This window comes from Platichthys flesus, chromosome 19, assembly GCF_949316205.1.
Source record: "Platichthys flesus chromosome 19, fPlaFle2.1, whole genome shotgun sequence".
NCBI lineage: Eukaryota > Metazoa > Chordata > Actinopteri > Pleuronectiformes > Pleuronectidae > Platichthys > Platichthys flesus.
In genome coordinates this window covers 1,851,283-1,875,054 of record NC_084963.1, presented here as the reverse complement: position 1 = coordinate 1,875,054, position 23,772 = coordinate 1,851,283, and the positions used below count along the sequence as shown (strand labels likewise).

Here is a 23,772-nt window from a genome sequence, read left to right as displayed (position 1 = left end):
AAGGAAACATGTAAAAATAAAGAAATCAAGGAATAAATGGAATGTTCCGGAAGAAGAGAATTGGCGGCCATTTATGCATGTGCTCCCCCCTCTCTCTGTTTCCCTTTCACAATAAAGCCTATGTCCTATAAATAAAAACAACATGAAGGTTATAACGAGCCAAAAATACATGCAAAGGAAAAGGACTCATTAAGATCACAGACATGTTTAATGTAAAAGATTACAGACACGTTCAATGTTTTATATATATCAAAGGCTCCTGCTCCTTTATCTTAAAGGTTCCATTGATAGGTCCTTTATAGCAAAAGAGATGAAGGGAATAAACTTTAACTTATTCAGAAATCTCCCCATAATAATTCTAACTTTCTATTTAAAACTAATAGAATAAACTAGTGATGGAAGGTTTTTTTCAACAAAATGTGGGGACTATTCAAGGCCCAGCAACTATTCTGCAAAACTCTATTTGTATATCCCAACAAATAAAGTACCTCATAGACCTGCTGGCCGAGAAGAACACAGAGATCCAGGAGGAGAAGACTAAAAAGAACGTTCTCCAAGAAGAGCTTGAGAATCTCAAAGCTTCTTGTGATGAGGTCTTCCAAAGTCATGCAACCAATCAGGAGAAGTTTGACACCGAGCTCCAGGAGGAGAAGAGGATGAAGAACGATTTCAAAGAGGAGGTGGAAAAGCTCAAAGCTTCTCATCACAAGGTCTGCCAAAGTCATACAACCACCCAGGAGAAGTTAGAAACCGAGCTCCAGGACGAGAAGAAGAAGAAGAGCGATCTCCAAGAAGAGCTGGAGAATCTCAAAGCTTCTTATCACAAGGTCTGGCAAAGTCATGCAACCAACCAGGAGAAGTTGAAAACCGAGCTCCAGGAGGAGAAGAAGAACAAGAGCGATCTCCAAGAAGAGATGGAGAAGCTCCAAGCTTCTCATCACAAGGTCTGCAAAAGTCATGCAACCAATCAGGAGAAGTTGAAAACCGAGCTCCAGGAGGAGAAGAAGAACAAGAGCGATCTCCAAGAAGAGATGGAGAAGCTCCAAGCTTCTCATCACAAGGTCTGCAAAAGTCATGCAACCAATCAGGAGAAGTTCAACCCCGAGCTCCAGGAGGAGAAGAGGATGAAGAACTCTCTCCAAGAAGAGCTGGAGAATCTCAAAACTTCTCACCAGGAGGTCTGGCAAAGTGTTGCGAACAATCAGGAGAAGTTAAACAACGAGCTCCAGGACGAGAAGAAGAAGAACAACAATCTCCAAGAAGAGCTGGAGAAGCTAAAAGCTTCTTATCACAAGGTCTGGCAAAGTCATGCAACCAACCAGGAGAAGTTGAAAACCGAGCTCCAGGAGGAGAAGAAGAACAAGAGCGATCTCCAAGAAGAGATGGAGAAGCTCCAAGCTTCTCATCATAAGGTCTGCAAAAGTCATGCAACCAATCAGGAGAAGTTCAACCCCGAGCTCCAGGAGGAGAAGAGGATGAAGAACTCTCTCCAAGAAGAGCTGGAGAATCTCAAAACTTCTCACCAGGAGGTCTGGCAAAGTGTTGCGAACAATCAGGAGAAGTTAAACAACGAGCTCCAGGACGAGAAGAAGAAGAACAACAATCTCCAAGAAGAGCTGGAGAAGCTAAAAGCTTCTTATCACAAGGTCTGGCAAAGTCATGCAACCAACCAGGAGAAGTTGAAAACCGAGCTCCAGGAGGAGAAGAAGAACAAGAGCGATCTCCAAGAAGAGATGGAGAAGCTCCAAGCTTCTCATCACAAGGTCTGCAAAAGTCATGCAACCAATCAGGAGAAGTTGAAAACCGAGCTCCAGGAGGAGAAGAAAAACAAGAGCGATCTCCAAGAAGAGATGGAGAAGCTCCAAGCTTCTCATCACAAGGTCTGCAAAAGTCATGCAACCAATCAGGAGAAGTTCAACCCCGAGCTCCAGGAGGAGAAGAGGATGAAGAACTCTCTCCAAGAAGAGCTGGAGAATCTCAAAACTTCTCACCAGGAGGTCTGGCAAAGTGTTGCGAACAATCAGGAGAAGTTAAACAACGAGCTCCAGGACGAGAAGAAGAAGAACAACAATCTCCAAGAAGAGCTGGAGAAGCTAAAAGCTTCTTATCACAAGGTCTGGCAAAGTCATGAAACCAACCAGGAGAAGTTGAAAACCGAGCTCCAGGAGGAGAAGAAGAACAAGAGCGATCTCCAAGAAGAGATGGAGAAGCTCCAAGCTTCTCATCACAAGGTCTGCAAAAGTCATGCAACCAATCAGGAGAAGTTCAACCCCGAGCTCCAGGAGGAGAAGAGGATGAAGAACTCTCTCCAAGAAGAGCTGGAAAATCTCAAAACTTCTCACCAGGAGGTCTGGCAAAGTGTTGCGAACAATCAGGAGAAGTTAAACAACGAGCTCCAGGACGAGAAGAAGAAGAACAACAATCTCCAAGAAGAGCTGGAGAATCTCAAAACTTCTCTCCACGAGGTCTGGCAAAGTGTTGCAAACAACCAAGAGAGGTTAAACACCGAGCTCCAGGAGGAGAAGAGGATGAAGAACTCTCTCCAAGAAGAGCTGGAGAATCTCAAAACTTCTCTCCACGAGGTCTGGCAAAGTGTTGCAAACAACCAGGAGAAGTTAAACACCGAGCTCCAGGACGAGAAGAAGAAGAACAACAATATCCAAGACGAGCTGGAGAAGCTCAAAGCTTCTTATCACAAGGTCTGGCAAAGTCATGCAACCAACCAGGAGAAGTTGAAAACCGAGCTTCAGGAGGAGAAGAAGAAGAAGAGCGTTCTCCAAGAAGAGCTGGAGAAGCTCCAAGCTTCTCATCACGAGGTCTCCCAAAGTCATGCAACCTATCAGGAGAAGTTCAACCCCGAGCTCCAGGAGGAGAAGAGGATGAAGAACTCTCTCCAAGAAGAGCTGGAGAATCTCAAAACTTCTCACCACGAGGTCTGGCAAAGTCATGCAACCAATCAGGAGACGTTCAACACCGAGCTCCAGGAGGAAAAGAGGATGAAGAACGATCTCAAAGAGGAGGTGGAAAAGCTCAAAGCTTCTCACCACAAGGTCTGGCAAAGTCATGCAACCAACCAGGAGAAGTTGAAAACCGAGCTCCAGGAGGAGAAGAAGAAGAAGAACGATCTCCAAGAAGAGCTGGAGAATCTCAAAACTTCTCACCACGAGGTCTGGCAAAGTCATGCAACCAACCAGGAGAAGTTGAAATCCGAGCTCCAGGAGGAGAAGAAGAAGAAGAATGTTCTCCTAAAAAATCTGGAGAAGTTCAGGGTTACATCTGATGAGGTCTTCCAAAGATATAAACATTATGCTTCCACAACTGAGCTCACTGAGGAAGAGGTTCTCTCCAATGTTCTCCCTGATCCCAAACCCAAGGAGACAGGGCTGCCTGGGAAGACAGAGAAGCCTAAGAAGGCTTCATTGTGTAAGAGAGTCCGCCACCTTCTGGGGTTGTGCAGGAAGCAGAAGAGGTCAGCGGCGCCAACATCCCCCAGCAGCTGAGCTGACCTTCTTCACCTGCTGTGAGGACTGTCAAGGTTAATGGAGGGATTAACAATTTCATTTCAAAACATCTTAAAAAAAAATAATGTCCTCACAATGAAAGTATTTCACCAAATAAAACGATAAAAAACAAAATGTCTTGCACATGTTGATGTACTTAAGATAAGGTAAGATAAGATGCACCTTAATTTATCCTCCATGGAGGAAATTCACAAATGACACAGCAGCACAGGAAAGTGTATCAGATACGTCCTCCTGCAGAACCGGAGAACAGTTCCACATGTTCACATGCAAGAGTCATGGAACCACAGTTCAGGCCGGTGCATGCACCACCAGTTTGGTTCTCGTGGTTTTCCAGGTATGCATATGTCAGACTCTATATATATCACATTTTATTCTCTTCTATAAAATGTTTGTGGATACAGATTTTTTTATCAATTTAAACATTTATTAAGTGTACACAGCCATATCCTTACATAAAATACATTAATCAGCTGTACGCCTGCACAAATACAAATATACAGACACTGGTATCGATAGCGTTTTTTTTTATTCATACAGATTTTGGGTTTTTCAAGGAAACATAAACGAAGAATTTTTGTTGACCTTTGTTTAGGCACAGCCTTGGAAATCTGAGTGGAGATATAGAGTGCTCCTTAAAGCTGTTCACTATGCCACCAGTATATTTATTTGTCTGTTGTAGAGTGCTAGAATTAATATTCTGCCTCTGATGATGTTAGAATGAATACTAGATGTTCAGATGTTCCTTTTGGCCATATACCACACTTTTCCTTCGATGTACTTGTCGTAGGGCTTTCATCAGATCAACTAAAAATGAAGATGAGTGTCATCACCAACAAGATGGAGATTAAAAGTTATTAAAAGATACATTTCTACTAACACGGTGTGACCGTGGCGTGGCGTCAAAGTTTGATCACACGCCATCAAAACTTGAGCTTCTGTATCTTGGACATATTTGGTCCAATCGAGTCCAAACTCTCGCACACAAAAAGACAAGAGTCACGACCTGATGACATCCACAAAGACACCATGACTTAAAATCATAGCGCCATCTGCTGGCTACAGGAAGTGAAGCGTTTATCTTTGCTGCAGTGTTTAAAACACACGCAAGGCGGAGACGTGCACTTGGTCATCGATAGCTCTCTCTTCCCCGACCGCAACAGACTTGAAATCGCCTGTGCTCGGGCCCGTTAGTGCTAAGACGTAGCCCTAGTTCTTTCTATCACTCATTTTGTATTCACAAAGAAAACTGGTGTTAAATAACAATGTTAATTCTCTACCATCTCGTTGAAGCTGTGAGAGTTGAATTTCTTTGCTCTCCCGCTTCCCTTTATATTCATCTGTTCATTAATTATCCCATGTATTAATCAGATATTAACGAGTGATTTCAGTGAAGCGTGAGAGCGTCTGTTATTATTCCTCCTTAATATAAGACACAGGCGTATTTCTTGGTCCCGTTCAGAGAAGAAACTCAGCCTGTAAAAGGTTTAATTAGAGGAAACTCTCTTCTCTTTGTGGATTTTATTGTGTTTTCTCTGTTCATTTGACACTAATTGGCTCCGCGCTGCTGCTATTTTAATCGCTGATGGTTTTCTTTTTAGTTCTTTCTTCCGTTTCCTCAAACGTTTCAACAAAAGCTATAAAAAGCTGTTTTAAGGAGCTCGAGAATCCAAGCAGAGAAAGAGCGATGGTGACAAAGGGAGAGAGAGAGAGAGAGAGAGAGAGAGAGAGAGAGACGTGAGAAGGAAGGGGAGTTTAACATCTCATTTAGTTGCTGTGCAGCGATAGGATGTTTTTTATGGAGGATATTATATATGTATTTAATAATATTTATTATTATTTTTTTAGAGAGAGGCGAAGACACAGACAGAGATTGAATTAGGTGAAGTCGAGGTTGTGGACCTAGAGTGTGCAGTGCAAGCAGTTCGCCACTATGTGGTGCCATTGTTTTATTCTGGATTTGAATTCTCATTTGTTAGTCACCAGCCTTTTATTGTTTTGTCTGCACTCTATTCGCCACCAGGGGGCAGCATCCCCCTCTTCAGCCACAGCTCCTACACACTCCGTGGTCAAACACATCATAGTACATTTATATGAATGAATCAGACAATAACTTTCTTTACAAACAGTGCAACAAGCCAAAAACACTGTGGCAAAAAAATGTTGGACATTAGTTTATTTTTGTCCCATTTTACTTTCTTGTCTTTTCTCTTTTTCGTCCCCACAGACACATGTAAATCGTCCTCGGGTCATTTTAAAGAGGCTTTATAAATTCAAGTAATTTTTTTATATTATTACTTTATTAAAATGCAAAAATAAGATACAGACAATGTAAAACCTTGTTTTTCACTTTGTGTGAGATCCACACACGAGTCAGATTTACACTTGCTATGGTCAGAGAAAGACTTTGGTTTCAGATAAATGTAGAAACTCAAAAGACTGTCTTCTGCTTTAAATCATCATCGACTTTTCACTGTTTAAATCTGAAAGTTATTAATTTAAACTCGTAAATGTTTATGTTGATAAAGCGTCAGTAATTAAAAAGTCAGTTGCAAATGTTGAATAAATGTTTATAAATTGATTTGAAAGAAAATAGTCCCTATGTGAACGTTGGTTTTAATTCTCTAAGCAACAACCAACAATAATTAATGTATTCACTAGTCAGAGTAACAGAGTAAAGCAGAGGAAGTTGTGAGCTGGTCATTTCAGGTCATGTGCAGGAAGCAGAAGAGAAAAACTCAAAGTCCTGAAGCAGATAATAGAAAGCGAGCGAGAGCGAGAGAAAGAAACGAGCATCAGAACAAACAGCAGCGAGGAGGAGGAGATGAGTCAGAGACTTGGAGACGAGTGAAAGTCGCCTCAGTTCGCTGGTGTGGTTCAACATGTTTCCTGTCAGTCATGATAATAATAGAGCCGTGGGTTCCTCTCGGTGAGAAGCGTGGGAGGAGGAGCTGCAGTGTGACGTGTGCTGCTCACTGTCCCGACAGGGCAAACATCCCCTTTAACACTCTCACAAACACACACCCACTGGATCCTCTCGCACACAAATAGACACACGGTTATTTGTGTGTAGGTTCTTTGGAATCTCAGGTCTCACAAGGTCGTCTTCAAGAGCTTCAACGTCCTGTTGCACCAGAAGCTCTGCTGATAAGCCTCATTCTCAGTCTGCAGACTACGTAGATAGATTGAATGTAAAGATCCCGTTATGCAGAAGTAAAGACCAAAACACTCGACTCACAATCGCTGCCGTCATGCAAGCCGGCTTCTATCGGCCACTCAATCCGACCAGAGGCTTCATTCCACCAGCAGCAGGACTCATCTGTCCCGATTCATAGACTCCTTTAAATGCATCATTTCACTCCCAGGTAACAAGGGTTCCAGCAGGATTTCCCAGGATTCATTGCTGCCAGACCTTGGCCTCAGGCATGGCAGTTTTGTTCACGTAGCACATCACATCACTCGAAGAAACTCAGAGAGAATCCATTAAAACTAAAACAGGAATATTATACAACGCATCGCACATCCATGACCCAGTTCCACCTGGATCTGATCCAGGTGGAATATGTAGCAACAGTAAGATTTTCTCACAATGTTTGAGATGTTAAGTGATTATTTTATTTTAATGCACACACACACACATGACTGAAGTGTGTGTGAGAAACCCACTGTACAGACGCAGTGAGAAGGAAGTCAGTGGTCTGAAACGGACGCGGCAGTCATTCTTCAAACACAGGAAGTCGCCAGTTGTGTGGTTGTAGCTGTATTTCTTTTTGTGTACACACGGAAACACACACATACATCTGATTGTCACTTGCCGCCCACTTAAATAACAAAGGGACTTTTAACTCATCACTAAAGATACCTGCATTATTTAAAAACAAAGCCGAGAGACGTCTTCAGTTTTTCCATCACCGACTGTTCAGCTCAGCTACGTTGGCTCACATACAGGAGCGTCCTGTTTACTGACAGATGTGTGTGTGTGTGTGGGGGGGGGGGTTCACTAGAGCTGTTTGCAGCCGAGCGTGAAGCAGGTGGTCGTCTGTGACCTCCAGAGAGTCACTGACAGGATGAGACTGCAGATGCAAGCAGGTGGCTGAGCTCGGCCTCAGAGACACTGTGTGAGGAGGTCAGACGTCCGTGGGGGGGGCTCGGACTCGAGCCACCGCCCCTTCACATCACAAAGGGTCAGCTGCGGTGGCTCTGGCTTCTTATCAGGGTTCCTCCTGGAGGCCTCAAGGGGGGGGGACCCCAGGGTGGACCCAGAACTCGCTGGAGGATATTGGACCTACTATCTGGATGTAGGATGAACAATATAAATGGATGATACCAAAGACAAAATATCAAACAAACCGATAGAAAAGATCAAAACCAAACAGTCTCCCATGGATGAAATATTCAAATAAAACATACTCTTGTGTTCAAGCCCCTAAACATAAATATCAGTGTTCTCAAGAAAGACCTGAGAAGTTTCTATCCCCGTCTGTTTCCACACCTTGCCCACCAACGCAAATCACCCACCACCTTCTCACACCCACACCTACACACCCGTCTTCTGTCTTTATCCCATTCACAGAAGAAAACCACAACATGCAAATCACTCCAACACAGACGCAAAATAATTCAAATTATGTCACTGGGCTTCGAATGATCTGGTCCTGGTTGGCTGAGTAAAGATAGATACGCAAACCTGTGTGTCAGGAAGTCTTAAATGGGATATTAGGGAAATATGACTTTTCTTTTGTTTGAACCTCAGCACAGAGGGCGAGTGTGAGACTCTTGGTTGGAGATGAGCGATTGTTTATCGGCAGGACAAAGCTCAGACTACACAGACGCTGCCGACAGATGAGCTGCGGTGGAGGAAAGTGTTCACTCCCTTGCAGAGCCCTGTGATTACCCCCTGCACACAGACAAAGGAAAGCCGCAGTGAACTGACTCTCCCTGTCTGAGGTTCAGATTCCAGACTGACACAAAATATACCTAGAAATGAGCCATGAGATGAATGAGCTGAGAAACCAGATTACACGAGTCTCTCTGTACACCTGAGACAAATGATTAATAACACAACAACAACACAACAACGTGGATGTGTCGTACATCATCAAGCTGTATCGTTAGTTTTCATCATTAAAGCAGCTCTATGTCACTTTCACTCAGCAACACCGCCCCCTGCAGCCACATCGTGCCACAACAAGGAGAAGACGAGACCACGGAGTGACACTAAAGCCGTTAGGAAACCGGCCCTCATCACCAAAGCTCTGGAATCTCCTCATCTTTCCAAGTTGACGTCTTCGTCTTCTACCTGTCTAGCTCCTCTTCTTCATCCTGAGATGTTTGTGTTCTTCCAGTTTCAAACCTCATCAACACGTCCACTCGCTCACGCTGACGTTTACTGGACATTTTCCCTGGAGGCTGCAGGGAAAGTTCTGGAGCATGATTTGGTTAAAATGAAAACTGCTTATTGTCTCCAGAACTTCCCAATTCACAATAAAATCTATAAAGATGGTCCCTCCACCCAGAGCTGGTTGAGTTGGAGACTACGGACACAGAGTTCAGTGTGGGTGTTTGTTTATGACATAATTGCTGAGCAGACGTTGGAGGAATGATCCGTCTATAAAGGGGAAGTTATTCATGAAGTCCTGCAGTCGTACAGCCGCTGAAACCTGATACGTGTGTGTATTTAAATAAATACACAACGTTGTCACAGTTATGAGCTGATTCCTGATTCAAAGGACTTTCCAAAATCCTGTAAACCGGGGTTTGTGTTACACCAGAAAGTAGTACATACTGCTGAGGAGTGCACTCTGTGAGCAGAACATGCTGCAGCCAGTTTCTCTTGTGGTCGGAGGGAGGGTGTCACGACACTTTGTACAGTAGCTCTGAAACGCCAGGAAGTGAAGTGGGCAGGAGCGTCACTGTGCAGGACTCAAACCCCTGATGACAGTCACGGACAGAGGAACTACACGGCTGATGCAGCGCTCCATGGGTGAGTTTAATTCACACAGCTCTTTCTAGATGTGAACTTTATGGACTGTTTGGTTTTTTAAAGACAGAGACGTCTTCTTTAATGAGAGGAAGAAATGATTCTACACAGACTAACGGCTGCTCTCTACACACAAGGCACCGTGAGAACTTCTCCTAGTTTGTGTTACGGTTCCAAAAGTGTGTTGCTTTTTGATGGTTTTATGTCACGTCAGTTTTATTTATGTAGTGCCATATTTTCATAAAGAGCAGGTTTAGACTGTATTCTCACAGGAGGAAACCTCAGGCTGAACCAGAGGCTGACTCTGCAAACACCAGCCTCAGCTTTTTGGGGGCGGGGGGGGGTGAGCAGAGCACAATAGTACAATGTCAAGTTCCACATGGAGATGAATAATCATAATCAAAATGATAAGTGTTGACGAGAACCGTGAGGGAAGTCGGTGGTTTGCAGTTCCACAGCAGCTTTCTGGATCAGGCAGCCCGGGGATGAGGATTTGTGATAATCCAGAAGCGTGGACTCGTTTTTGTCCTTCTTTATTTGTCGGCGAGTTTTGTCTCCGAAGCAAAACTCACCAAGTCCGACCCGACTCGAGTCAAATGTTAACAGGAAGTTGCACTGTAAAAAAAGGCCAACGTGACCGAACCCAAACCTCATTGCACAGCCTTCGTCCAAATGCTAATGTCAACTATAATTATATCTTTTAATATGTGTTTGTGAGGTGTATGCTGGCCGGAGGTTGATAACTTGAGCTTGGTAGCAAAGGTTTTCCGAGTATTTATGTCTTCAAAGTTTCATGTGGCTTCATTGATAAATATAACAGCGTATCATCTGCATAACAAACGATTCTCGAATCGGACGTAGATAAGAGAAGCGTCTCTTTTGCAACAGATGTTTCTTCCTCACTAACTAAATAAATCTATGGATTCACTTCACACTCATCTGTTTGATGCCAGTGTCACGGGGGGGGGGGGGGGGGGTCACAGCAGCATGTGGAGCTGTCTCACTCTTTCATGCCTTTTTTTTATGGACGAGTTTGTGGTTAGAAACCTTGTTGGTTCCATTTGAACACTCGACTTCTGTCTCCTCTGTGGAGCCACGGGAAGCAGCTTAATCCCGGTGAGGTGTGTGTGTTTGTGAAGATGCTTCTCTCATTGTCTCATTTACTCATGATGTAAAATGTTTGGTGACACGTAGGCGTTTGTCTACCTGTGGATTTGACTCATTATACTCTGCTGTGTTGATATAACTCCGGTGGGGTTCTCAAGGTTTTTAGCAGGTTAGTTTATTCTTGAAATTTGGGGTTCATGCATAGTTCAAGTGCAATTGTTCAGGTAATTGTATTGTCTTTTGTGTACTTTTATTTTTCAATATACGTGTTTGAGTATTAGTAGCCAATAAGACTGTATTATGCTCAGAGGTCCAGCTGCCGGAGCTTTCAGCTGAATCTCACAGACTTCATTCGATGAATGGTGCTGGCACTGTGTGTGTGTGTGTCTGTGTGTGTGTGGTCCAGGTATTACTCATGTTGTCACATTATGGGGACATAATGTGACAACATGTCTTCCATGTGGGGACAAAGAGTAGGTCCCCATAATGTGAATGATTCAATTCTATGGTTGAAAACTTGTTTTAAGCTTTTCAAGCAGGAGGCGTGAAAGTAAATAAGCACGAAGCAAATTATTGTTTATTCACATTGTTTGTTTCATCTTTGTATGTGTGTTGCTGAAAAAACAAACACGTCTGCTGTTCAGACTTCCTGTGCACGTCTCGGAGGAGGAGCCCCCCCGACATGTCCTGTAGTGATAGGTGGCTTGTGGGGTCTTGGTCTTATTTCCTGGGGTCTGCAGAACAACTTGACTCTTAGACCAGATGAGTACAAGATAATGATATGGTTGTGATGTCAGGACACTGGGAAGCTGAAGGTTGAGATCCCTCATTCCTCAATTACACACTTTAGATTTCACAAACATGAAACTTCAAATGCAGCCTCACACTGGTACGTGGCTGGTTCACATCTCAGTCGATTCAGGACCAGTTTCCACCTTAATGATGTTTGTGATCCGCCAGTAAACCAAGAGAAGAAGAAAAGTTCTGACCAAAGTTAACAAGCTAACGGTGTCGATGCTTCACGTAAAGTTTCCTCGTTCCTGATTCAACTCTTGCAACATTAGCTGCAGCTGCCCGGGGGGGGGGGGGGGGGTAAGGTCAGATAGTTGACCACTTTGCCGTTCACGTTACAAATACTGCACACAGCCTCGTGTGCGTCCACTTTCTACACAACATCTCCTCCCATTACAGACACTGATGCAAACCTTCCCAGGAAACGTGGGTCTGCTCTGATGCAAATCAGTCGCTGCTCAAACCTTCACAGGAACTGCTGCGTTTCAGGCCTAAGTGTGTGTGTGTGTGTCTGTGTGTGTGTTGACCTTTGTATTGTTCCAGCCTTACTGAATGGAAAGTCCCCCCAGCCTCTTTCCCAGGTTCTGTCTGAGTGTGTGTGGCGTATTTGTGTGCAATGTTGTGGGTTGCGTCCGGCAGCCAATCACACACTAGCTCTGAGGAAGCAGGAAGGAACCTGCCAGCGCTGCTTGACCAATGAGAGGCCAGGGCTGGAGAACATGGCCCCTTCAGGAAGCGAGTGGCGGTGTACGAGGGGCGCAGATCACAGACAGACTCTCTGCTCGACAAGGCCGACGCTTCTCCGCCATTCCTTTCACTAGGCTTCCTCCATTTTCTCCATCAATCCCTCTCTCCATTTGTTCCTCCTTCTTTTCTGTCGTTCCTCCACCTTCGGATCCTGATTCTCCAAATCTCACCAGTCGTCTACTCTCGAATCTACAACTCAGGCCATTCCTCCTTTGTTCAGTCCAACCGTACCTCCATCCTCCGGTCGCTCCACCTGCTTTAAAAGTATGCTGGTATTCCGCGCTGTGCCTCCGCCCTCATGTCCACCGACATGTCCTCTCCGTCCATGAGGGGGAAGTCATTCGCAAGGCGCACCAAGCCGAGCACTAGGAAATGCTTTCGGGAGCAGAGGAGTGTCATGTAAGTTTCGTTTTTCAGTTTGCTTGGTGTTACTAATCATGTTACTTTTACTTGGCGACCGGTTCTGAAACCCGGCCGTCACGTAGGTTGGTTTCTGTCTTCATGTGGTTTTTTAGGAACTTGGCATTTTTTGTGATTGTTCTTCTTAACATGGGTATAAGTCGTCATTTAAAAAGCAAAAAGGTTTACGTCACCTGCATCGGTTATCGTTGGATTTGGTTTCTTCCCCATTAGTCGAGGACGCTGAGGCAACAGAGGGATTTCATCAACCGTTTGAAAGCTGCAAATTTCAGTTGGAGACGCTGATGATTGGTTAATATTTGAATTATGAAGTAATTATTAATGAATGCTGTTAGGTTAAATATATTTTGGTGTTTGCATCGAAGCATAGGAAGTCAGAAGTAAACTCACATAGTTTCCCATGATGGATTTAATATAGATTGACATCTTTCTTCAGACGTGAACCTGCGACACTCACACCGTCCTCGTCCCTGTGAAGTTGTGTAGTGAAGTTTATCTGAATCAAAGTTCTCCCATAGAAACCTAATAACCAGGCTGCAGAGACACTTTGGATTTTACAATAGCCAAACGAGAAATAATAAAAGCAGCTGCACAAATTAAGAAGATGTTTCTGTCCTCAAGTGGCTCTAAAACTGCTTTGTGATTCAGAAACATGAAGCAAAAAGACGATTTCTCTACTTTGGGAGATCTGTTGATTACCTGCATGTGCTACATATGTGTTGATGTTTTTATTTGCCATGGATCAATGGACTTTGATTATAAAACTAAGATTGTGCAGATTTCAGATCCTTCTTCTTTTTAGACTGTGAATGTCACTGATGAGTCTGTTGTGTTGATCCGTGTGAGTTTGGCCGGTCCGTCGTTGCCTTGGTCACTTCTGAGGACGTGTTTGAGGAAAGGCTTGGTTTACAGGAAACCTGCCCTCATGTGTCATTTAGTGAGCGGGGGGGAGCAGCGGGGGAGCAGCGGGGGGAGGAGGGTGGGCTTGCAGCCAGATCTTCTCTTCCTGTAAATCCGTCTCTGTGTGGTTGTGCCACCTTCGCCAAAGGAGCGTGACGTTAGCACAGGTCCTGGATCTGTTCATCATGGTGATGTGGTCTTTCAGAAATGAAACCGATGACCTCAAGGTTTCTGAGGAGTGATTCCACGAAGACGTCTTTACAAACCACATGACGCCGATTTAATTAGAAGTTTGTTTGTGGTCTTCAGTTTTTAAATTTTCACTGGTACGTGACTCTGAGCAAGTTTGTATGAAAAATGAGGAAACACTTACTTGGAGTATAAAATAAAAATTAGAATTAATTAAATTATTATTAAATTGTTCCATAATGTAGTCCATTGTTTTATGCAACATTTTTATTCCGTACATTTCACGTATAAAAGAGTTGTAAACAGTTTTAGTATTTGAGGAAGTGAACGAAATAAATTCTCCTTCTACTGATGTTCTTTTGGACAAGAAAGTGAACCTGGAGCAAAGAGAATATAGATTATATAATAATACTAATAATAACAATAATAATAATAATAATAATAATAAACTCTATTCATACAGAGCCTTTTAAAACAAAGTTACTAAGTCCTTTACAGAGTTAAAACAAAATGAAATATGACAGGACAAAAGCAAAAGAAATCTGTCAATAATACAAAATTGAAATCTCTTGTAATGTAGCAGCAGTTCAGTTATGAATCTGGGCGCTGAACCACAAAGAGCTTAATAAGTCATGAGTCAGATTTTAAAATCAATTCTTAAACTAACATGTCGCCAGTGAAGAGAGGCGGACACAGGGCTGATGTGATGTCATCTCTCGGGGAGGATGAGTCATCACTGAAGCTGTTAGGTTTGTAGAATAAAATGTGGGGAAGTGGGAAAGTTGCCAGTTGGTTGGAAAGAGGCCAGTGATTATTTTCCATCAGGAAACCAGTGGACAGACTCCATCAAGTCCAATAAAGTAAGTTAAGAAAAGCACAATTCAATAAAGAGTCTGATTTGTGCAGTGTTTGTGATGAGGTGTCGAACAGCGTGAGAATGTGTCGCTCGTGAGATCTGAGCTCGACTTGTGGTTTGTGTTGCTTCTTGGTTCAGCAGATAAAACTTGGTTAAAGAAGTTTGAGCTTGTGCGAGCTCGAGGGTTCGAGACACTGCTGTGATGCTTTCAAATCAACTCCTCCTCGGGCCGAGGTGGTGAAAGCTCTTTGCTTCTTCAGAGGAAACAGTTGATGCTGAGTTACTGGGCGAATCTTCAGAGGCCATCGTGAAGACAAACATCCAACAGCACAGCTTGTTCCTCCGTGTCGGGAGAGAGACGGGGCAGAGAGGGAGTGTGGGAGGGTGTAAACGCAGCCAGAGACACTTAGTCAGAAAGGTTATAACTTTCTGGAGAACGTGCATGGACCTGATGATTGTGGCACTGGAGCAGTTTGGGTGGAAGGCAGATTGCAAACCCCAGAGGAAACGTTTGTTCCAGATCATTTAGATGGATCCAAACATCATAATCCAGGAGGAGCAGGTTTTGGTTTCAGTTACCAGACTCTTCAGGAGGATTTCGGATCATTTGTGAGTTTACACGCTGGAGATGGTCGAGAATACAGCAGCTTTACGGTGAGTGGAAGAGATGGAGGATGGTTGTTCTGTGCACAGATCTGATGAGACCTGGTTCACCTCAAGCACATGGAGGCCATGGGGGGGGGGGGGGGCAGACTGACAGATTTACAGCAGGTGTGGAGGAGGCAGTGGTGCTGGAGAGAAAATACCACATCTGCACTTTTTATCTCAGTGAAAGGGAGGAGATTCTGGCAAGACATCTTTCTTCATTCCTCAGCCTCACACACACACACACATGCACACACAAACACTCACACACACACACACACAAAGACAAACACACACTCACACTCCCTCTCCTTCCGTATGAAGTCAGTAGATGATCTCGATAAACTGGAAGTTACGTATAAACAGAGGATGAAGAACTTTAGTTGGGATGTTTATTTGACTCTCTCGCTCTCTCGCTCTCTCTCTCTCTCTCTCTCTCTCTCTCTCTCTCTCAAGAACCCAGGACATTATGTGTTTCCTGTCTGGACTGAATGTGTGTGTGTGCATTCACGTATTTATCTCAGAGTGTATTTATGTGCGAGAGAGGGCGAGGGAGATAGAAATCAACAAAGGCTTCCAGAGAGAGCGAGAGAGAGAGTGAGCATGATAGAGAGAGAGCGAGAGTGCGCGTGATAGAGAGAGAGAGAGAGAGGGAGGGTTGAGACCTTCTGAGTCTGCTCCGCTGCCTTGTCACTCCGGCTTCTCTGTGATGAACCTGCCGAGCTTCACCTCCACAGTCAAGCAGCTGAGGGAGAGCGCTGCTTTTCAGAGAATCAGCAAGAGGCTCAGGAGGAGGTAGGCAACACCTGAGAGGTGTTAGAGTAGAAGAAGAAGAAATACTCCTTTCTCCTGAACTGGTAAAAGGATTCTTCTGTTTTCACCCATTCGTTGGTTTGTTTGATTGAAAGCAAGATAACACAAAAACCACTGGACTGATCCCCACTGGGCTCAGTCTGCTAACTGACTCTGGATCAGAGAACAATTCATGGATCTTGATGAATAAACTGTTGGGCCTCGGCAGGGTTTTTTTTATTTTTAGTGTTGCACGGATTAAAGAACCTTCTCGTTCTTCGACAATCAAAAATGATTCTCTTACCAGGAACAGGAAATATTTCAGGAAATTGAATTTTCTCTACATGAATACATTACTTTGTTCTGAGCTTGTCTACACATGTGAGTAAACGTTTCCCGTAATTGTCGATCATTAACTTTGCCGGAAACACGGGCCAAGAAAGAAACAGATTTAGATTTTTAGAGTTGTTTTTTCTTGCCTCTCTCTTGTTTTATTTTACCACTTCTCTAATTTCCCAAAGAATGATTTAATGAATGTTGATGAAAAGAATCAGGCACATGTAGGCGCCTGATATCTGTGAGTGTGTGTAATTTGGTGCAGATCCAGATGAAGGTTCAGTGGTTTCAATGGGAGACTATTGGGCCTCGGTGGAGATATGAGCTCTTTTATGAAGATAAACGTTTTCCACGATCCTGAACAAACTCCAGTGAAGAACCTTCGCTGTTACCTAACACGCCCCCTCCTCCTCCTCTTCCTCCTCTGCAGAACCATGTCGTCTCCAGAGGTCTGCTGGCCTGTGCCGATGCGAGCCATCGGGGCTCAGAACCTCCTCACCATGCCCGGAGGAGTTTCCAAGGCCGGGTACCTCCACAAGAAGGGGGGCAGCCAGTTCAGCCTCATGAAATGTGAGTTCCTGATTAAAAGATTTAAGAGTGACACCTCCAGCTCACTTTGTTATGAAATATTCATCAACTTATGTGTTTGCACCTTTTGAAGATTGATAGAAACCTTCTTGTATCTTTCAGGGCCGCTGAGATACATCATCATCCACAAGGGCTGTGTGTACTACTTTAAGACCAGTACCTCTCCAGCCCCACAGGGGGCGTTCTCTCTCAATGGCTACAACAGGTCAGTGAAACGTTCACCACTCGCTGTAAATAAAGATGGACGACATGACAGCTGAGTGATCTCAGTCGCCCCCTGGTGGCTAGTTGCAGTGCAGGCCACAAACGTGGACATGTGTCAAATGGACAGACATTAGTTGCAGTTTGACATTTGTTCTCGTCCACAGAGTGATGAGAGCCGCTGAGGAGACGACGTCCAACAACGTCTTTCCTTTTAAGATCGTCCACTTCAGCAAGAAACACAGGACCTGGTTCTTCTCTGCTGCCAGCGAGGACGAGCGGAGGGTGAGAACCACGCGATGACTTTAATATCAAAATGCATTTTACTAACAAAATGTTTTCTTCTGTGTCTTCATGTATTGAATTTGTTCATCTTACACAAGGACACAACACTCACACTGTTTTTTGGTTGTCTCATAGAAATGGATGCGACAGCTGCGGCGGGAGATCGATCACTACAACGACCGGAAAGAGTCTCTCATTCCCAGGTAGCTTCACCTCTCACGTCACACTCTCTGTATTAAAATAGACCTATCCATCTATTTATGAATCCACTTAAAGGTTCAGTGTGTAGAGTTTAGTGACATCTAGTGGTGAAGTTTCAAGTTGCAGCTGAATACCAGACACCAGATGAAACACACAGGATTATGTTATATTTAATTCCTGCCATTAGATCCTTTCACCTGAATCTTACGCACGTGATCTTCCTCTTAATGACGTTGTCTTTTTTTTCCGTAGCGACTCTGACTCCGACGCCGACAGTTTCTACGGCACCATCGAGCGGCCGATGGACATCAAGCACCACGACAGCAACGCAGACGACGGTAACACAACCCCCGAGGAACGCACTCACAAAACACACCTGATCGGTTTTTAAACAGTCGTTAACCCTTTCTGCTGTGTCCAGATTACGTTGAGGACGATGATGACGATGAGGAAGACTATCTGCAGCCCGACGCCGACTACTCGCCGCCATCTACAGGTGATGACGCCGCACAACACACACACACAGTTGTAGCTCACTCCTGCTCTGTCCCTTTGTGTTAAGTAGGAGAAGGTGAAGTTACTACAAACAGGAAGTCAGTCTGATTTATCTCTCCCCTCTCCAGGTCGCCCGACGGGGCCCCCCCCCACCTACCCTCCCCCTCCGGTGCCGGCAGTGTTCCAGTTTCGTCAGGACTCTGGTCCCAGTTTCCACAAAGGCCCGCCCCCCCCTGTCCCGGCACAGCACAGGAACCCGACCGCCCCGCTCCCCAAAAGACCACCGCCCGCTTTCCCACCTCCCTTCATCCTGAAGGAGCCCAGCAGAGGCCCCCCTCCTCCCCCTATGCCCATTACGTCCCACCTGCGCAGGCCCTTGTCTCACGACTCTCCTCCTCCTCCTCCTCCTCCTCCTCTGAACAAGCCAAAGAGAACTCCTCCTCTGAACAAGCCGCCCTCCCACGGCGAGCCGGGGATCCTCAACAGAGACTGGCGGCCTCTGTCGACCCTTTCTAACCAGCTGGTCTCCACTCTGCCCATCTGTGAGCGCTTAGAGACCAGGATGCAGCCAAATGGCCCCGCCCACTCCTCCATGAATGTTTTAGGGAGCCAATCACTGGGCAACAACCGTCCCCGCCAAAAGCCCACCCTGCTGACCCACCAACCCGCCACCAGACCTGTGACATCAGAATCCCTGACCCCCAGTCAGACAACCCCCTTTCACCCTCATCTCCCTGGACTCCCCCCTCCGCTCTCTCCTCTGCACAAACCTGGACATCACAACAAGCCGATGGCGACCAAACCTCCACCGCCGGCCGTCAGACCCCCGACGCCTGCAGCCAAGTCCAAGCCAGCGGGAACCTCTCTCCAGTAAGCTGCTCCCAAATGCAAAACAAATCAATTTTCATTCAAATTCCATCTGTCTGCCTCGTTGCATTAAAGGATGAATGGAAATTGAATATAACATCAGATTTGATTCAGTCAATTCAGCGATTTAGAACAAATGCAGAAACAGAAAGTTAGAAGGAGGAAAAACCCGTCCACTAATACACAACGTCCACACACTAAAAATATCCTCACGTTTTACTTCTGTAAATTCCCCTGATGCTTATTTCCTGTAGTCTAGTAAAGAAGTTACTGAGGTTGATTCTTCCTCACTGAGACATGTTTTCCCACCAGAAGAGCGTCTCCCGAGGGACAGAGCTTCCGCTCGTCAGGAGACGAGACGCCGTCGGAGTTCAGGTGGAAACGGGATCCGGGGAAAGACGACGACGACTCGGACGACGACTACGAGAACGTAAGAAACTGATCGAGGCTGATGGAACAAACTCAGAGCTGCTCAGTTCGACCTGAAGACCAAGATTAATACTTTAAACAGTCATACAACACACTGCAATTAATTTAACAGTAATGATTATTTTGATATCAGTCACAATTACACTGAAAGACATATAAAAATAATGCTGATGGGACTTATGTTGGGATCTATACCGAACATCTGGAGACTATGATTATGATTTGTAGGCGGGGCCACCTCTGTTCTAGTTCTAGTCGATATCCGTGCTCCTGTAAACATGTTGTTTACATGTTGTTGTGTTTCTTTCCACAGGTGCAGCTGCCGGACTCCGTGTTCATCGACACGACCGAAACCTGCTTCGTAGAAAAGTACGACTTTATTTTTGAATATGGAACTTTAAGTGTGTTTGCTAGTTTCAGACCTAGAATAGTTTAACTAGGTCTAGGTCAGGTGCATTGTGGGTAGATTTCTATACAGAGGCAGTCGGGGGTGTGATTGTGGGTTTAATGATAGAAGAGCCTCGTCTAAAATCAGCTGAAGTGAGTTTCACTGTTATTTTAAATGCACTTTATACTGAGAGTGATATAAACTGTGGATTCTTACAAGTTGATGCTCAGCTCGTAAGTGAAAGTGAAACCTTCTGTCTCACCATCTGTCTCCTTCAGCATCATAACAGCCACTCATTAAGATGCATGGGTAATAAAACAATATCAATAGTTAGAAATATAATTTTCATCAATTAACTTAATTCAGTGTTACCTCATCAAACCCTGATGGAAGTGCACCTGACCATCAAGGAGATTATTAATAGATTAATTACAACCGGATGCAGCCACTTCTTTTTCCTCTGATAAATTTGGACGGTTTCATGTTCTTGTTATGAGAAATGGTGACGTTACTGCCCCCTAGTGGTACAAAAAAGAAACAGCTTTCCCTTGCTGATCTATTTCTTGCAAAGATTGAACAAACTTTTATTTGTATCATGCAAACAAAATGATCTGAATGAAATAAGTTGATTTAAAGAATCATTGTTGTTTATGCTCAGCTCCTCTGACCCGACCTGTGCTACTGTTTGTTCCTGCAGGATGTTCAGAGAGGGTCCCGACCCCCCCGAGGACGGACTGTACGGAATCAGAAACTCTGGAACCAAAACCTCAAAGGTAACAAATACCAATGTGCAAAGCTCAGGGACTTCAAAACCAAAAGTCTAAAGATTGAACCTCTGCTGAGCCTCATGTTGGATTTTCAGTTTAGGATCCAAATAATGTTGATTTCCTTAAAACTCACTTCATTATTTTCACACCAAATTTGCAAATAGCATATATATTATACTAAATATACATATATAAATCTGTTTGTATTATATGATGTGTTTTCCAGGTGCTGGTGGTGTGGGATGGCAGTTTAAGCAAAGCCAGAAACTACCGACTCTTTGCAGACGTAAGACACACACACACACACACACACTTGTCTCTGTTGTATATGAATTGTCTCTGTGTGAGGACGGGCCTAACTGATGTTCTGTCCAAACAGGAGGACATCTTGTACCTGGACTCCGAAGTGACCTTCCCCTCTCTGTCGACCCTGATCGAACACTACCACACACATCCTCTTCCTCACCACAGCTCGCTCTGCCTGCAGAAGCCTTTCAGCAGACGCCTGGGATCCAAACAGTCGGCCGAGCTGGAGCCTCTGTCTTGGCTCACGCACACTCACGCTGCATCGTGAGGTCACACGCAAACAAACAGAAGACTGGAAACGGGTGAAACCATAAACTGAACAGCAACTGAAACCAGAGCTTCTCCTGCCGAACATCCACAACTCATGGAAACAACAGATTGGAAATAACTGGCACAGATGGTTAAACTGATCTGAACATCCACTTACACCAGAATGCTCAAAGCTAAATGTTCCTGCAGCTGTTGGCAAACAGGAAAGTGTAAAAAGATAAAGTGATGAAGTTCAATCCAAGAGAGTCAGATGGAAGTGGAGTGTTTTGTCCACAGGGGGCGCTGTGACACAAAACGACACGGTTGTTTCCTATGAGTCACATCTTTGGACCATCCAATCAGGATCAACTTTACTCTAAAACCTTGAATGAAATATGATCTGAATAATTGACTGAATGAATATTTCTCATCCGGCATTTTTCACTTAAACTGTAGTTTTTTTTATAAGGTAAGATATACATTTTGAAAGTGTTACTCAGTATTACTCAACATTACTGGTGCCACAAAAAACAGCTGTTCTAGTTTGTGCAGCACTGACTTTAATACTGTAAATGACTATATATGTACATGCTGTATCTACTGTAAAATAAAAGTGTCTATCAAAATGTAAATATAACGTTTTTTACAAACGTGTAATATGTTGAGAATTTATAAAGGATTGTTTAGAGCCTCTGGTTGTTGTCTTTTTAAATTTGAACTTGTGCACAGAGCCATTTCAACAGCTCGGCTTTAATATAGAATGAAATGATGCCAACACATTGTTTTCATTTTCTTTTGCCTTTCACTTTCAGCACTGAGGGTCAGGTTGTATTTGATACGACAATTATATTATACGTTTTATACCAGCAGACTTCTTTCTAATATTCATAGTAGAAAGAAGTCTGTATCTGTTTGTTGTAGAACCTCCTTTGGGCTGTAGGTGGCGCTATCACCATCTCTACCCACAGACTAATGGATCTGTTCAGGTCAGAATGACTCTGATTTCTCTGGTTTGTCTTGTTTCTCTTCAGATCGTATAAATCACAGACATCAGAGGAATCAATGACCACTGACACTGAAGCAAACTGACGTCAGGGAATTCTTTTCTTAATGAGTCCTTTGAAGTGTTAATTTATATGAAGCCAGGTTGGAGTTAATTAGTAAGTCACAAAGCAAGTGTTATTCTTTCAACTTAACCCTTTGATTCACTATGATACTTTGATACACATCACAAATCCTTATTTTAAAATGACTTAGTTACCATTTGAATAAAAATCCTTTTTGTATCACTTCCCTTCTAATTCAAAACATGGGTAAAAAATGACCAGTATTCATTTCCTGTGTTAATTCATGTGCTTTTTTGGTATATGATTGAAATAAATGTAATTTATCATAAACACCTGCCATTCATTTCACACATCTGATGCATGTGAGTCTTATTTTACATCCATTATTAGTGAGAAAGAGAAATATGTACAATGCTAACTAGCTGTTTTCTGGCTTGCTAACAAAATAAAACACAAAATATAACTGTATATACTTTATAGACTGATTGATATGAATTTGAAAATATGTTTTTTGATTTTCTTTATCCAGAGTGTAAATATGGCTGGTCGCAGTCATTTCAGATTTACAGTTTAATGGTTCTAAAGATGCTGGATGAAGAACAGGATGAAGAGTCTGAAATCTCTGATGCTGAGGATCTAGACTTTGTTCTAGATTCTACGGGATCAAGCTGGATCTGTGCTCTCGTTAATGAAGAAGGCTCTTCGATGATATAGAAGATGAGTCTTCGTTAAACACACGTGTAAAATGGCTAAAATGGCTACTAAATCCAAAATGTCCGACTTCCTGTTGCGTTAATCAAATTAGTGCCGGGGACGTTTTTCTTCATCTGGTCATGATTCACGGACTTGCTGCTTTTTAAGTGGAGCTGTTAGGCCTTTTTTATTATTAGCTTTTTTTTTATTTACTCCACAATACTCACATTTTCATCAATCAATCTTGACCTTTAAACTCCAAATTCTGGATAATGTTAAGTTTAGAAGACCAAGAACCTGTTTTGTAAGGTCACAGTGACATTGACCTTTGACCCTCGACCACCAAAATCAAATGAGTTCATCGTTGAGTCCAACTGAAGATTTGTACCAAATTCTCAGACAATTCCTGAAGGCGTTCCTCAGACATCGTGTTCATAAGAACAGGATGTTGATACTGTCCGCCCTCGGAGCATCGGCCACATGGAGCAATCTAAATTCTGCCTGTTGTTTTTTCAAAGCTATATTTTCCCAAACAGACAGAGACAGGTAAATTAGAGAAAAGGATGTTAGATTCTCAGGATCCTGCTTGTGAGCCTGAAAAGGAAGATTTTCCATTTTCATATTCCATTCAAAACAGATCTGTGTGGGTTACACAGACATTTCCACAGTACAGAGCTGCTCAGTGGTTTCATGTATGAGTGTTTTGAGGGGATGTAAAAAAATCTGGGACAGAAGCCTCAGGGTGAATCAGCAGCCATCACTGAAGAGGAGGTTCAATCCTCTGATAAAAACTGCGGGAGCCGATAGAAGCTGGCAGCTCGCAGGCGTGTGGATCATCGACAGGCGAGAGGATCAGAGCCGGGGGAAATAACATGTGACACATGGAGGGGGAAGAGCTGAGGTCGGTGACAGGATCTGACTTTGAGAAGAAGAAATCATCAACTTTATTTA

General features: G+C 43.8%; 1 protein-coding gene across 2 annotated transcripts; it reads left to right on the top strand.

The window, feature by feature from the left end:
• Positions 1-9,449: 9,449 nt before the first annotated feature.
• sh3bp2 (SH3-domain binding protein 2) lies at positions 9,450-21,749 on the top strand. Of its 2 annotated transcripts, none has more exons than XM_062413456.1 (13): positions 9,450-9,504; positions 16,716-16,855; positions 16,976-17,078; positions 17,242-17,359; positions 17,495-17,562; positions 17,813-17,898; positions 17,982-18,056; positions 18,184-18,925; positions 19,235-19,352; positions 19,665-19,720; positions 20,437-20,512; positions 20,733-20,792; positions 20,886-21,749. In XM_062413456.1, the coding sequence occupies exons 2-13, from the start codon at positions 16,720-16,722 to the stop codon at positions 21,078-21,080; spliced, it is 1,833 nt and encodes a 610-aa protein (XP_062269440.1). In that variant the 5' UTR covers positions 9,450-9,504; positions 16,716-16,719; the 3' UTR covers positions 21,081-21,749. The 2 variants fall into 2 exon arrangements, with proteins under 2 accessions (XP_062269440.1, XP_062269439.1); XM_062413455.1 differs by lacking the exon at positions 9,450-9,504 and adding an exon at positions 12,165-12,546.
• Positions 21,750-23,772: the final 2,023 nt, after the last annotated feature.

Excerpts from the sequence above, each read along its gene's own strand:
- sh3bp2 (XM_062413455.1), top strand. The coding sequence starts at position 12,446 with ATGTCCACCGACATGTCCTCTCCGTCCATGAGGGGGAAGTCATTCGCA. Across the intron at positions 16,856-16,975 it reads CCAGTTCAGCCTCATGAAAT|GGCCGCTGAGATACATCATC; the intron begins GTGAGTTCCTGA and ends TGTATCTTTCAG. Across the intron at positions 17,899-17,981 it reads CGACAGCAACGCAGACGACG|ATTACGTTGAGGACGATGAT; the intron begins GTAACACAACCC and ends TGCTGTGTCCAG.